The sequence below is a fragment of the Athene noctua genome, chromosome 7 (genome assembly GCF_965140245.1).
Source record: "Athene noctua chromosome 7, bAthNoc1.hap1.1, whole genome shotgun sequence".
In the NCBI taxonomy this organism is placed as follows: Eukaryota; Metazoa; Chordata; class Aves; order Strigiformes; family Strigidae; genus Athene; species Athene noctua.
The window spans coordinates 30,500,476-30,513,106 of record NC_134043.1 but is presented as its reverse complement, the minus strand read 5'-3'; the positions used below and the strand labels follow the sequence as shown (position 1 = coordinate 30,513,106).

At 44.1% G+C, this 12,631-nt stretch overlaps 1 protein-coding gene across 4 annotated transcripts in view; it reads left to right on the top strand.

Annotated features, from left to right (window-relative positions):
* The window catches only part of VWC2L (von Willebrand factor C domain containing 2 like), a 53,851-nt gene that overhangs the window by 20,267 nt on the left and 20,953 nt on the right, over window positions 1-12,631 (top strand). For 2 of the 4 annotated variants that reach the window (XM_074910338.1, XM_074910339.1), the window contains exon 3: window positions 1,219-1,348. In XM_074910338.1, coding sequence (XP_074766439.1) covers window positions 1,219-1,348 — 130 coding nt within the window. The other 2 variants (XM_074910340.1, XM_074910341.1) reach the window with 2 other exon arrangements.

Below are 12,631 nucleotides of genomic sequence, written 5' to 3'. Positions count from 1 at the left end.
TGATGCATCACTGGGGTCTGAAGCACATGGGAATGAATCCTCCTTTCCTTTGCATCTCACTTTTTTTATTTAATATGGAGGAATTCCCACTGCTGCAGATTCCCACCAGTGCAACAGTAAGCAGAATTGTTTCCAATACCCACATTTACTCCTTCAAGTGTTAGTGGTGGACCTACTGTTGCTGAGGAATTGGGAGTTATGTATTGAACCTACAGGTGCTGAAAGGAAGTTATTTTCCTTTCAAATTCTCTTACTCTCCTTCCTGAGCTCCGTTGTCATCCTTCCATCACACTTGCACACACAGAAGGACACTGGGAACCTTACAACACTGACCTTTCTATTTTTCAGATTTCCACAGCTTTTCAAAGGGTGAGACAGTGACAGTTCTCTACTGTTAAGAGGTAGATAGAGATTCCTGTTTGAATTGATGGAGCTGAAACAAAACCATTTAGCTGGATGCTTTAATCCAGAACTCCCTGACTTCAGCAGAATTATTCAGGATCTTAATTATTTACATACTCTGTGTGAGGCAGTTGCTCACAAACCTTGTTGAAACAGGCAGGAATGGGGCCAGGGCCAGATCAAATGGTTATGTTAGGGGAGTGCTTACAGACCCCTGATGCAGGTGCTGCCCAAACACAGGATAAAACGTTTTTGCCCATCCAAGAACAACATTATTCTCCTCTCCTCTGAAAAACAGAAATGAAAGCACATTGAGAGGCTGGCAGATGGACAGGCCACCCCAGCAGCACCTTTCCAACAGCTTGGGGTTTGCTGGCAGTGCTGGTCTACGTGAGATATGAGTATGACCTGGAAAATCACCCTGTCCTCCCTTCCTGGGGTGAACCACCACTCGTGGTCTTCCAAAAATACTGCTCTGTTCCTGGCCGAATGTGTAAGATAACAATGGATGGGTAGAGCAGAGGTACGAGGCTTCAGCTCGGTCTTTTTGACAAAGGGGCCTAAAGTCGCATGAAAGCTAAAAAACCCCACACCCTCTCTGGGAAAACAAGTATCATGCTTTCTGTTTTTTCTAATGTTCTGGTTGCCTATTTCAGATGTTGCTATTTTGTCCTATAGGTTCATTTGTATTACCCATGATGAATGAATGCAGTCAAGAGGTATTGAACGCTGATGTGTTTATCTTATGGCAAGCTAGAAATGTTGCAAACTTGTGAGCTACAGGAGGAAATGGGCTAATTTTAGATTTGTTCCTAGCCCTCGCCATGCGAATGGTGTCGCTGTGAGCCCAGCAATGAAGTTCACTGTGTTGTAGCAGACTGCGCAGTTCCCGAGTGTGTCAACCCAGTCTATGAACCAGAACAGTGTTGTCCGGTCTGCAAAAATGGTAAGAAAGTACTGTATTGGCTTTAACAAAGAGATATAAAGGAAACATTTCATGAAAATGTTGTTAACTGATGCATCACCAGGAGATTTGCTTCCATCAGTGCAGGCTGGCGTTGGGGCTGTTACTTCTCCTTGTGTGTGGGCTTCAGTTACGAGGTGGCAGTTGTGAAAATTAAGGCTGCCCTTCCCGACCTGTGTCTTCTCATTGAAGCTGATGGGATTGTTGACTTGAAGTGAGGCTTCATCGGATTGAGTCCTGATATCGGTGATAGTCGTTTCATGTCTTTGTTTTTTTCTCATAATTAGTTTAACATAAAATCAAGTATATAATAAAAGAGAGAGTCTTTGTCCCTAAATTAAGAAGCCAATGGTTATCCCCTAAGACCAGGGGAAAACTCACCAAAATGAGTTGTAAAACTTCCGTTGGGGACAGTAAGACACCCACCAAACCTGTAACATCCTTAATTGTGTGCTGGAGTCTGTGTGTGTAGGGTTGGCCCTCATTATCCTGCTGAAACGATTTCATGAATTGGAGTCTGATTCAGCAATACTTTCAAGAAAGGTTTTGAGATGACTGAAAGTACCTCTTTGGAAAATAAATCTGTAAAGCCCGTACACACATATGTCTCTGGAAAAACACCTTTCTCCTAATGTAAATATGAAGACAGATTAAAAGGTGAGCTAGCTTCACATAAACCTCTTCATGGCTTTCTTAACATGTAATAAATGGCTACTTAGACTCATCTTCTTGTGTTTAGAGTTCATATATATTTCCTTTTACATACATCACTGCTGCTGGATAAGAGTAATGGTTGCTTTTTGATCTAAATGAAAATGTTTACAAAGAAATAACATTTTCAACACATTTTCTGCTCTTTAAGACAGAGAAAAAGCAAAGAGTTGGAAATGCAAAATATTTTTACTAAAGGAATTAGCAAAATTAAGACTGGTCTGGAAAATTATATCAAAAATTCTACTCAAAATCCTGAGGTGTATATTAAATCATGATTTTTACTAAAAAATATTTTGAAAGGTTTTCCTTTTTAGTTTTACGTTTCTGTTGAAAAGCAGAAAATGTTCATAGGAAATTTCATTGGTTTGTTGTTATTGATGAACTTCAGAGAAAAGGTATGTTAACCAGCTCTCTCCACCACTCACCTTTGCATATGGCCCGCTGCGCTTGGGTGTGAGGTTTCCCATCGCAGTCAACAGGATTGATGTCAGGTTGATGACTGGAAGGGGTAATGCTGGCCATCGCCATGCCTGTCACTGTAGCTCAGACTCATTTACACCCAAACAAGTGCTGCTTATGTGTGTTTGGCCTCTGTGTTCCCATTGCATATGGGGTACCATGCTGAATCCCCCTCATTTATGGTGGCAGCACTCGCCGATTCCTTCTCATCTGGTTCACATCACTTGAACCCAAACTCTGAGCATCGCTTAGGCTTCCCAGGAGTGCAGACTCAAAGGTGGCTTCACACAGGTCCAGGAGCTGCTGGGTTTCCCTACCAACCCTTCACCACCATGACCATTTCCCCCAATAACCAGACACTTTGGGGTCGGTGGCTTTCTGTGTGGCAGTCCCCAACATCCCTGGTGACTGGGAGTGGACAGCATCTTTCTTTGAAACAGTCAGTGCCCATATAACCAGCAGGAAAGGGAAGGAAGCAGCTCGTGCTCATGGGAATGAGGACAGGAGGACACAAGGAAAATTGGACACCTGCTGAAGGGGCTCCGTGGCACAATGTAATTATTGGAACTCTCAGCTAGAAGCCAGGAAGCTTCCTCCACAGTTTTGCCAAATTTCTCCACTCCTTTCTTCACTCATCTGTTGGAGATACAGATATAAAGTTCTCAGAAACCTGTTTTAGGCAGGGGAGTATTTTTCACCATCCTCCTAAGAGCATTCTGCATGCCTTGGGGATCCTGGTCTCTGGGGCCAGGGCGACCAGGGCTTGCAGCACAACTCTGAGCAGCCAGCAGTGGATAAAGGGGAGAGGCAGCACAGTGGTGTGGCTGTTCCTTGGGATCAAGGAGGATAGGGAAGCTGAACCCCTCCTTGCATCCCAGCCTGTCTGTAGGAATGAGATGTGAGACATCCCAGTTGGGAGAGCCTTCTGCTCCTCCTCCTGCAGTTGTGACTGGCTAATAGTTGGCCACTGCTTGTAGTTTTGGCTTTATCCTTTGCAAATGAAATTCAGTAGTTCAAACAGTGACAGAAATTAGCGGGTGCCAGGGTAGTCTCCATTATCACAGGGAATCTGATGAGCAAATTTTGTTACTGCTCTTGGACATGGCTCTGAATGTGGTGCACACCCTTTGCCTCCCTCTTCTGTTTTGGGAACTTCCTGTGAAAGAGTACCAGTCATTGCTCTGTCTCTTTCACCCCTGAATCCCTCTGACACATCCTAGTGAATGAGGATCACAACACTTTAAGCTGTCTGTTCATCTTGAGACCCAGATTTTGACTCTCCACTGCAGCCAGTCAGTTAGAGCCGAGTTTCACAAAGACATGAAGATAACACAAGCAGGCAGACCCACTTAAATGACTTGAAAACACACCCCCCCTTTTTAAAATGTATTTGTTTTTTCTTCCTTCCAACCAATAGCTTTTGCTTTCTACCAAAGCGGTGAAGACAGTTACAGCACCATGTTTCAGTGTGACGAAAAGATTTTAACTTAGGCTCAGTCCCCATGGTCATCATTTTAGAAAGGCAAACAGAAGAGCTCAAGGAATACAACTGTTGAGGGGATAAAAAGTGTTAATCCCCAGAACAACATGTAGTGCAAATCCTCATTTCAGAAGCTACTCCTTAAAATTTTGATAAGGAAAATCTTCATTTTAGGTTAAAACACAGCCCTGCATCATTTGCTGCACTCTGCTAGCAGCATAGCTTACCTGCTTGTTTAGCTGTTGCTGCCGTTAATGGGAGAATAATTTCCTCTCGATACATTCAGATAGATTTTCATGCCTTTCTTAATTATGCCTTGCCAAGGGCAAAAGTGCTGTGTTGCAGTGAGGTTAATGCAAAAATCTGTTGATTCTAACATACATGACCTGAAGATTCATAAAAAGCCAATATCAATTTCCCTCCCTCTACCATCATTTAAGAGCAGTCTGAACAAGTGGCTTGGCAGATTTATTCCTTATTGTCAAAAGAAATAGAATTGTTATCTTGTGTTTCACTAAATGCTGTATCTCATGCAAAGCTGGCTCTGCTCAGCAAGGGATACTGCATTAAATGCAGAGCAGGCAGAGTTCTCTGGGTGGCTAAAATTTGGGGGGGAGGGAGGGAGAGGACGTTTTCTCCTTCATGTCCCATTGTCCCATTTGCCAGAGTGGATTTTGAGGGCAATGGCTCCAGGTGCTGCGTAGCATTTCCATCGTGGAGATGAAAGGTCTCTGGATTCGCATTTCCTGGTAGCAACAGACTGCAGAATTATGGCCCGGAGTTGTTATTTCTAGTCATTGTATCTTCTCCAGACAAAAGTGTGTCAGCTAGTGTTAACTTTCTCCTCTGCGGCATCCAAAGCTTGCCTATGACTGTTAAAATCAAACTCATGGCTGCCACCATCCGTGCTATCCCTCCTGCCTTCAGGTTCTCCTGCAGTTCAGCAAGAGCATCCATTCATTCTGCTTACACCAAAGCCTTTCTGAGCAAAAATCCCCCACAAGATCTTCATCCTACTCTGTCTATGGCTGTAGACATGTCTGTCTGGTGTTATTTTTACCTCCCCTGGGTCTTCTCACCTGACCATGAACTTTTAATTTCCAAACCTCTGCTTGTCCCTCCCTGTAAATCCATCCGCTGCTGCAGATTGAGCTTCATTATTGGTGGGACGTGTGTATTTTAAAGCCCTCCCTTATGCGTTGCTGCAAGGTTGCTCTTTACGTTTCCTTCAACTCTTTGGACGTGGTCTGGCAAGGATGCAAGGACTGGGGGGGAATCTCCAGTGTATCATCACCTATGTCTTTTAATCCTGGTTTAATCTATGATCCAGACAAATGGGTTCCTCTTCTTTGCCAGCTCCAAACAACTCTCACCTACCGCTGTGCTCAAAGGCAGAAACTCACTGCGTTTCGCCTTGCCCAGTGCTGTTTGTTCAGAGCCAAAACCACGCGCTCCAGTGTCCTTTTTGGGGGGTGAGTAGATGTGCTTCAGCAGGCAGTCCCCAGGTGGCCTTGGAGGTGCTTCCTCCGATGCCACGCTGAGTTAGCAACACGCTGATCTTTGCTCTAAGGGGGCTCAGCTTCACATCCCCCGCTTGCTGCTCCGTGGAAGAAAAAACAGATGCAATTTCAAATTAGCGGTGTCACAGCTGCTCAGGGAAAGGCTGGAGGCGACTGGAGGCAAGGAAAGGGCAGCGCACAGTTCCCAGTGACCCATGTTCTCCTGATTTTACAAAGTGCTCCTGCAGAATTGTATCCCAAAATAATCTCAACATTAGCAAAAATTCACCATGGGGGATTTTATGGTACAGCTGTGTCAGGGAAATTAATTTAAAAATCCCAGTAAATGCCACAATAGAATTGTTAGCTTCTCCTCTCTAAAGTGTGAAATTCTTTTCAGAGCATTTCAAAGGCGCCTTCACCCATTTACACATACATTAATACAATTGCTAAAATAGACTTTGCCTTGGCACTTTCATTTTCTTGAGGGATGAACAGAATAAGCATTATAAATTTCTGTTTTGGGGTCTGATTTTGCTTTTAATTTAATTTTTGTTGCCACCAATCCTCAACAAAAGAATTTGTTACCCAACAAGGCAGATAAAAGCTAACATGTCCACGATGAAATACTTCCTGGCAAGTGTGCTTACTCACGTTAGCGTGGGCTTCTGGAGACATTTGTGATGAAATACTGGGCAGCAGGAAGACGTTTTGTAGATAATCTGTCACTGAGTCTTTAATTAAAGCCTTAAATTATCACAGTTGATACAGATTTCAAAGTAAAGAGTGTGATCCTGCCCACCACACACAAGCAAAAGATCCCTTTGACTTTCAATATATTTTACCTTGGTAAAATAACATGTATTCAGGCAAAGCTCTTGTGAGTATTTATTGTAATATGCTATAAATATTAATAATTTCATAGAAATATCTTCTTCATGAGGGCATGAGCACAAAAGTGAGTAAATAATAATTATTTCCATGCATACAAAGCCACATTTTCCCTGAGCTTCTCTCTTAATTTACTGAGAATATAAACTTGCTGTTCATTATTTCTCTGTTTGAGTTAATTTGAAATAAGCATTCTGCACCCCAGCCTGTTCTTTCTGTAACACAGCATGTTTTGCCCAGAAAACCCCTTAGGATTTTCCCAGCCCATCGAAGCTGAGGGCAGCCTTTCCTTTAGCAAACAAATATGCGTTACATGTGTCCCTAAGTGAATTTTGCACACCACTGTGCCACTGTGTAGAACAACACCGGGGGCTGACCTTCGAAGCTGCCTTTTCCTAGCAAGCAGTATGTAGAAACTCATTTTTCCAAGCAGGAGATTTTTGTAAGTCCCCAAGGGCTGAAGGGGTGTCCCTTCATAAAAGCTCTGCTGTGGTCAACGGGGGGAGTTGGTTCTAGGACATGGGCAGGCAGCTCCCAGGCCAGGCTGTTCCTGTTGGGCCCAGCCACAACGCTGGGCGAAAAACTGGTTCAGGAACTTCATTTGCATTCATAAATTAAGCAGGGTTAATACTGATTACCACTCAGGTGGGCAGACCTCCCAGGAAAATCTAGATGCCACAGAAAGAGGTGTTGCTTCTGAATCAGGGAGACAACCAAATCGATGCCCAAGTATTGTCTTAGGGGGGCAATGCGAGGTGTTTATTTTGCAAAACCCGTTGGGATTTTGGGGTACAAAAGGCTCCATATAAATGTAAATTATTTATTGTATTTTAGGTGATGGTAGTGGATTAACAAGTGCAAGTTGTTAACCAATATTGACAAAAAGAACTTTCCCACGTGATCTCTTATTGTTCCAAATTATTTTGAAAAGTCCCAAGACTTTAATATCAAATAATCCAGTGCCTGGATATTAAGTTACCTGTGCTTTATTGCATAAATATAGCTTGTTATTTATCTGGAAGATGTGGATCACTGAATCTCCAGGTCATTCGGAAAGCATCTGCTTCTGTCATATCAGTGACAAAAAAATCAGTGAAGTGTGGAAAAAAATTACCTCATGTTTGAGGAAAAAAAGGAAGGTTTTGGGGAGAGGATGTTTTGTCAGCCATTTGATTATATACAACTGTTGCAGGATAAAGGTGGCACAGAAAATGTGGCAAGAGGATGAGAGAAGACTTCATATTCATTTACTTTATGGAAAACAGTGTTTTGGAGCCATGGGGGAATTCCTTTAGAAAAAACAACTAAATAAAATTCCTCTTCTAATTTATTTCAGGAATTCCTGAAATGGCCAGATTTTAAGATTGCAGTTAAACCCCCTTCAGTCAAAGTCTATGCAATATGCTGATTGGTTGTTCAGATGCAAGTTGAATGTGACCAGCCAAGAAGAAGATGTGTCCCCCACGCCGGACTTTGCAGGACTCCACGATCCTCTTCATAGGTCCTGAAGACTGAAGCTGGTAGCGTAGCGTAGCCGCATCACCCTTCGTTCTTGGTGGATGAAGTATTCATGGCAGCCAGCCAGCTTTTTGGGTACTCAGTTGACACTCCCCACCACGACCCGATTCAGATGTCAGGCTGAGGGTCACGGGAAGGACCTGCTCCTCCTTGGGCAGCGCTTGCCCAGGACGTGGGGGCTGGTGTTTGTTTCGCAGCTGACTCCGTAGCGCTGCTGTGCTGACGCAGAGATGTCACCCCAAATCAGGAGTCATCTTCCATTTTGCAGAGCCTGTAGAAGCCACTTTAACATTGTGATGACAGAGCCCAGTGCACCGAGGCTTCATGGCCAGCTGTGAAAATCAATGGTCTTGGAAGGTTGAATGCAAAAGAAAATTGCTGAGACTACAAAGGATGCGGTTTTGATTGTTTGTTGGCTAATGTTCTTTGTGTTTACCAGCAGGAGTGTAAACTGTGGTGCCCTATTAGCTCAATTAAAGGAGTGATTTGATTACCAACAGAGGAAAAAAAAGATTGATTTAAAAGCAAGTAGAAGATCAAGACTGAAAACAAAGCGATATATTTGGGGCAGTGTGCGACCTGGCAAAATGCTTCAGTACTTGCTTTTTACTGTTCCTTGAAAAAAGAAGTCATTTCACTGAAATTGATTTTCAGTGGAGCTTGTTCACCTCCGTCACTTCAGGCCAAGTGGTTAAAGGCATGTAGATGCTGAAGTTGCTGATGAGAGTTAGGTACATAAGCATCTGTCAAGAGCTAGCCCCTCCATTCCTCTTGGAAATCTCACGCGGTTGGATTATCCAGATGATTAAATGCCCTGCTGACTAAAGATTATGACCTGCTCCCTGTGGAGACAGCTGTTGGAAGAGTCATCTAGTAACGGTGAAAAGCCTTGGAAAGGTATATAGAGGTTAAACCTTCCAAAATTAGCCATCCTGGTGCTGGATAGCATTGGCAGGGCTGAGCTGCATTTGCCACCTCCTGAAGTTTAGGAGAACGAGAGACCAAAAGAGGCCGGGAAGAGGAAAAGCCTTTAGAGAACAAAAAAGACATGAACTGAACAGCGCTTAATGTGATTAACTCTTTCACACAGCTCAGTGCTCACACAAAGCAGTAGCTGCTGGACTGTGTAGCATCAGAGTGACAGGGATGCTGCTGGGAAAAGCTGAATTCAAAGAGTGCTGCGGTTGGGAGCCAGTGGGGCAGCAGCCTCTTTTCACCCAACGTGTTCACCTGCATGCTTACAGGTCAGCTAATGCTTCCCGAGCATTTCTGGTCTCTCCCTCTGCCCAGGAGGCAAGAAAAGGATAATTCACATATTAATCAAGGCAGAAGAAGACTGCCAGGCATCTGGAGGCCAGGCAGAAGCCGAAAGCCGCTATCCTGAATTTGTACCCCAGTTTCCTAACCATGTTTCCAGGCTTCCACCTCAGAGAGTTCAAAATGAATGTCTACAGGCACTCAGAAGGTCAGGGAGGATTATGAGAAGTCTTTTGTTGGATGGGACTGGCTCCAAAGCTCTTATTAAGCAGACACAGCTCCCAGAGATATGGGAAACACGTTACATGGTCTGCATTGCTCTTTAAACTCAGAAATATTTATGAAGAAGCATCTGCTCACTGGTGATTGTTTCCCCTTGGGAAAATGTTGCTGAAATTTGTGTGCACAAGCCTATGGCAGTGGTATATCAAGATCCACTGTCGTCATGATAATATATTGTAGAGGAGAGGGGTGGGTTTGAGGTTTTGGGAGGGGAAAGATTCCTAGATTCAGGCTGGGAAACCAGGTTCCTTTTTCAGAGCACAAGCAGCCTGCTCTGTGCTGAAATTAAAGCAGGTGCGGTGTGGCTGTTCCCCACCTGATCAGATTCTTGATGTAACTTAAAAGACCAAAAGTGGCATTATTATCCAACTACATTGCTGTAAACCATTTTGCTGCAAGAGAAGCCTAAAGCCAAATCCTGAGTCTGTGTCACTGTAACGTCAGCAGTGTTGTTTTACTCTGGTTTACTCCAGCTGAGGATCTGACCTGCAAGAGCTAATAATGTCTGGGTGACTCACAGGCAAATTGCAGGAGGCTGGGGTGTTTTGCATGGTCAGACTTTCTAAAAGGATTAGAGATGGGTTTGCTTTCGCTGCTCTAGAAGGTTGAGATTATTAAGCATATCTGTATGAGAAGAGTGGCAGACACTGTCTTCATGTATTTCTAATTTAATGAATGTTTAATGCTCCTTTTATTGGAGCATACATATATGTAGAGTAGAGGACTTTAACAAGGGGTTGACTTATGTCAAATAATTGATGTTTGAGCTGCTCCTTTTACATGAAATGCAGACTTTACAGAGCAAAGAGACTGTAATGAAAATATGAATTAAAGATTAGAGCTAAGCAAGTCTGAGAAAACTTAGAATTAAAAAAGGCACTTAGAAGTTGTCTCCCCCTGCTTCCTTTCCTTCCCTCTGCCTTTTCTACATCTCCATCCTCTCTGCTTCTTTGATAGGGTCGTCCTGCATTTCAGCCGCAGCCTTCTGTCTCTTCTACACCTACGCACCTCTGTGAAGGAAATCAGTGCAGTAATCTCATTCTGGGTATTACTGTATGTTTGCACATCATCCTACCCTGTTACGCTTGCCAACTCAACCAATCAGTTCAGCTGGAGAGACTAAAAAGTATTTTTAAAGTGCGCTCTTCTTCACCTCTATCCCTGATTTGCTAATGGAGCGCATCCCCTGGGCTGAATGAAAATAAGTGCAAGTTTGGTGGAACCATTTGCCAGAGGGACCCACAGTTTGTTACAGCACACTCAGGTGAGGGTAAAAGAACATTATTTATTCGTGGTGATGATGCTGCTCTGTGCCAGTGGTTGAGCTGTGCTGCCTGGAGAGGGTTCCTGTAGGACAGGCTTGAGGCTGCTACGGTGCCATCAGATACTGCTGGTCCCTGTTGTCCAGAGATGCTCTTCCGCCCATAAACATCAGCATCCATTTCTTGGTCCATTTCAGCATCCACTCTCTTGGCCCACCCCTCTCCTTCTCAGTTAGCTGTCTTCATGCTCTGGTTTTCCATGGGTGCTTTCAGCTCTCAGTACAGGTCTAAGAGGTCAACACCAGTGCTTCACTGCTGCAGCATGAGGCTTTTCTCGCCTCAATTTCTGCAGCACAGGCTGCAAAGAGCTTGACTGGTTGGGAGTAATTTCTTGCTTTTTGTGTTTGTGTTTAGAAAACCGTTCTGCAATGTTGATCTGAATTCATACCTAAGACTTGATCATTAGCAAATAAAAGCCCAGTGGAAAAGAGTAGAGGATGTTGATTTCTTGGCTTTGGCTGGTTGGGTTGGCATGGTTTGGTTCCTCACACCACTGGCCATATTGGTACAGCTAAATAAAGAAGGACCGGGCAGAGCACTTGCCCGCGGGACCCTGACTGTCAGCACTTTGTAATGGGGTGACACACCTAAGTCACATCACTCAGCCAGTGCTGTTTTAGCAGGCTTTGTATGCTCCACCACCCAGCTGTGTCTTCACCCCAACCCCGAGGCATGTGTCACCCCTTGATGCTAAGGGACCCTCACCCTGCTGGGCTGCAGGGCCACTCCCCAGCTAGCTCAAGCAGTCCAAAGAAATGCATACAAATAACTATGTCTTGGGGTGAAGAGGGCACCTCCTGGGCTCTGGAGGAGGTCCAAGAAGAAGTGCTGGGTGGTGTGGATGTGGCCAGTTTTTGCCACATGGCATTAGAGCCAGAGGATGGTCTCATGCCCTGTTCTGTTGCAGCATGGGTGTGTTCTCTGAGTGCACAAGAAAAGCTGCCGCTGCACTCTTACTCCTTAAGATTTTTGTCTCCAGAAGCACTAAGCCACAAGGAGACTTCATATGTGGAGACTTGAGGTGCAGAGCTCACACCTGAAATAGGGACTGGGGAGGAGGGGAAGCATGGAGGAGGGCAGTGATGCACCCCAGGTAATACAGTAGGTCATTAGCAAAGACAGCGATGGCCCATGGTCCTCAACTTGTCTGTGTCCTGAGGACATCTTTTCTGCTGGTCTGAAGAAGCCTGTCCTTTGGGATGTAGGCATGTACTAGGTGGGTCTCACTGCAAAACATGGCCACTCTCAGCAACCCTGTGTAGGCACACCTCTATTCTTTACCATTTCTTTTTGTACACAAGTTCTTAAAATTTAGAACTGTAAAAAATCATGGTAGAGATAAAAAAAAAAATAAAGTTAAAACTCCCTCGAAACAATGTGAAAAACATCACAGACTGACAGTCCTATCTAACAAACAGAGTTTGAAATCTGCCCTATCTCCAGTGAACTCAGGATGTATGTGATCTGATTGTATGTATGATTTAACCTTATTCTTGTACAGAAGATGCCAACTGCAAGTTAAATTTAATCTCCTAGGAAGGTGGAAAGGCAGTCAGAGCTCCCCTTAGGTATCCCCGAACTCCTACATCCTCATCACATGTATTCCATACCATTTGAGCAATATTACATTTCTTGTTCATGGAGGCTCCCCAGGTTTATTCTTTTCAGGCAAACTCTAGGATGTACATATTCCACTTGTACCCATTTCTGAAATCATAATTGCCACAAGGAATTCAGTAACTAGTTTCAAGAAAAAAAAACAACTAGATATGGACCAGTCCCACAGCTGATGTAAACTGTATACCTCATTTTCCATCAACTAAGCCACTTCTTTGTTCCAGTT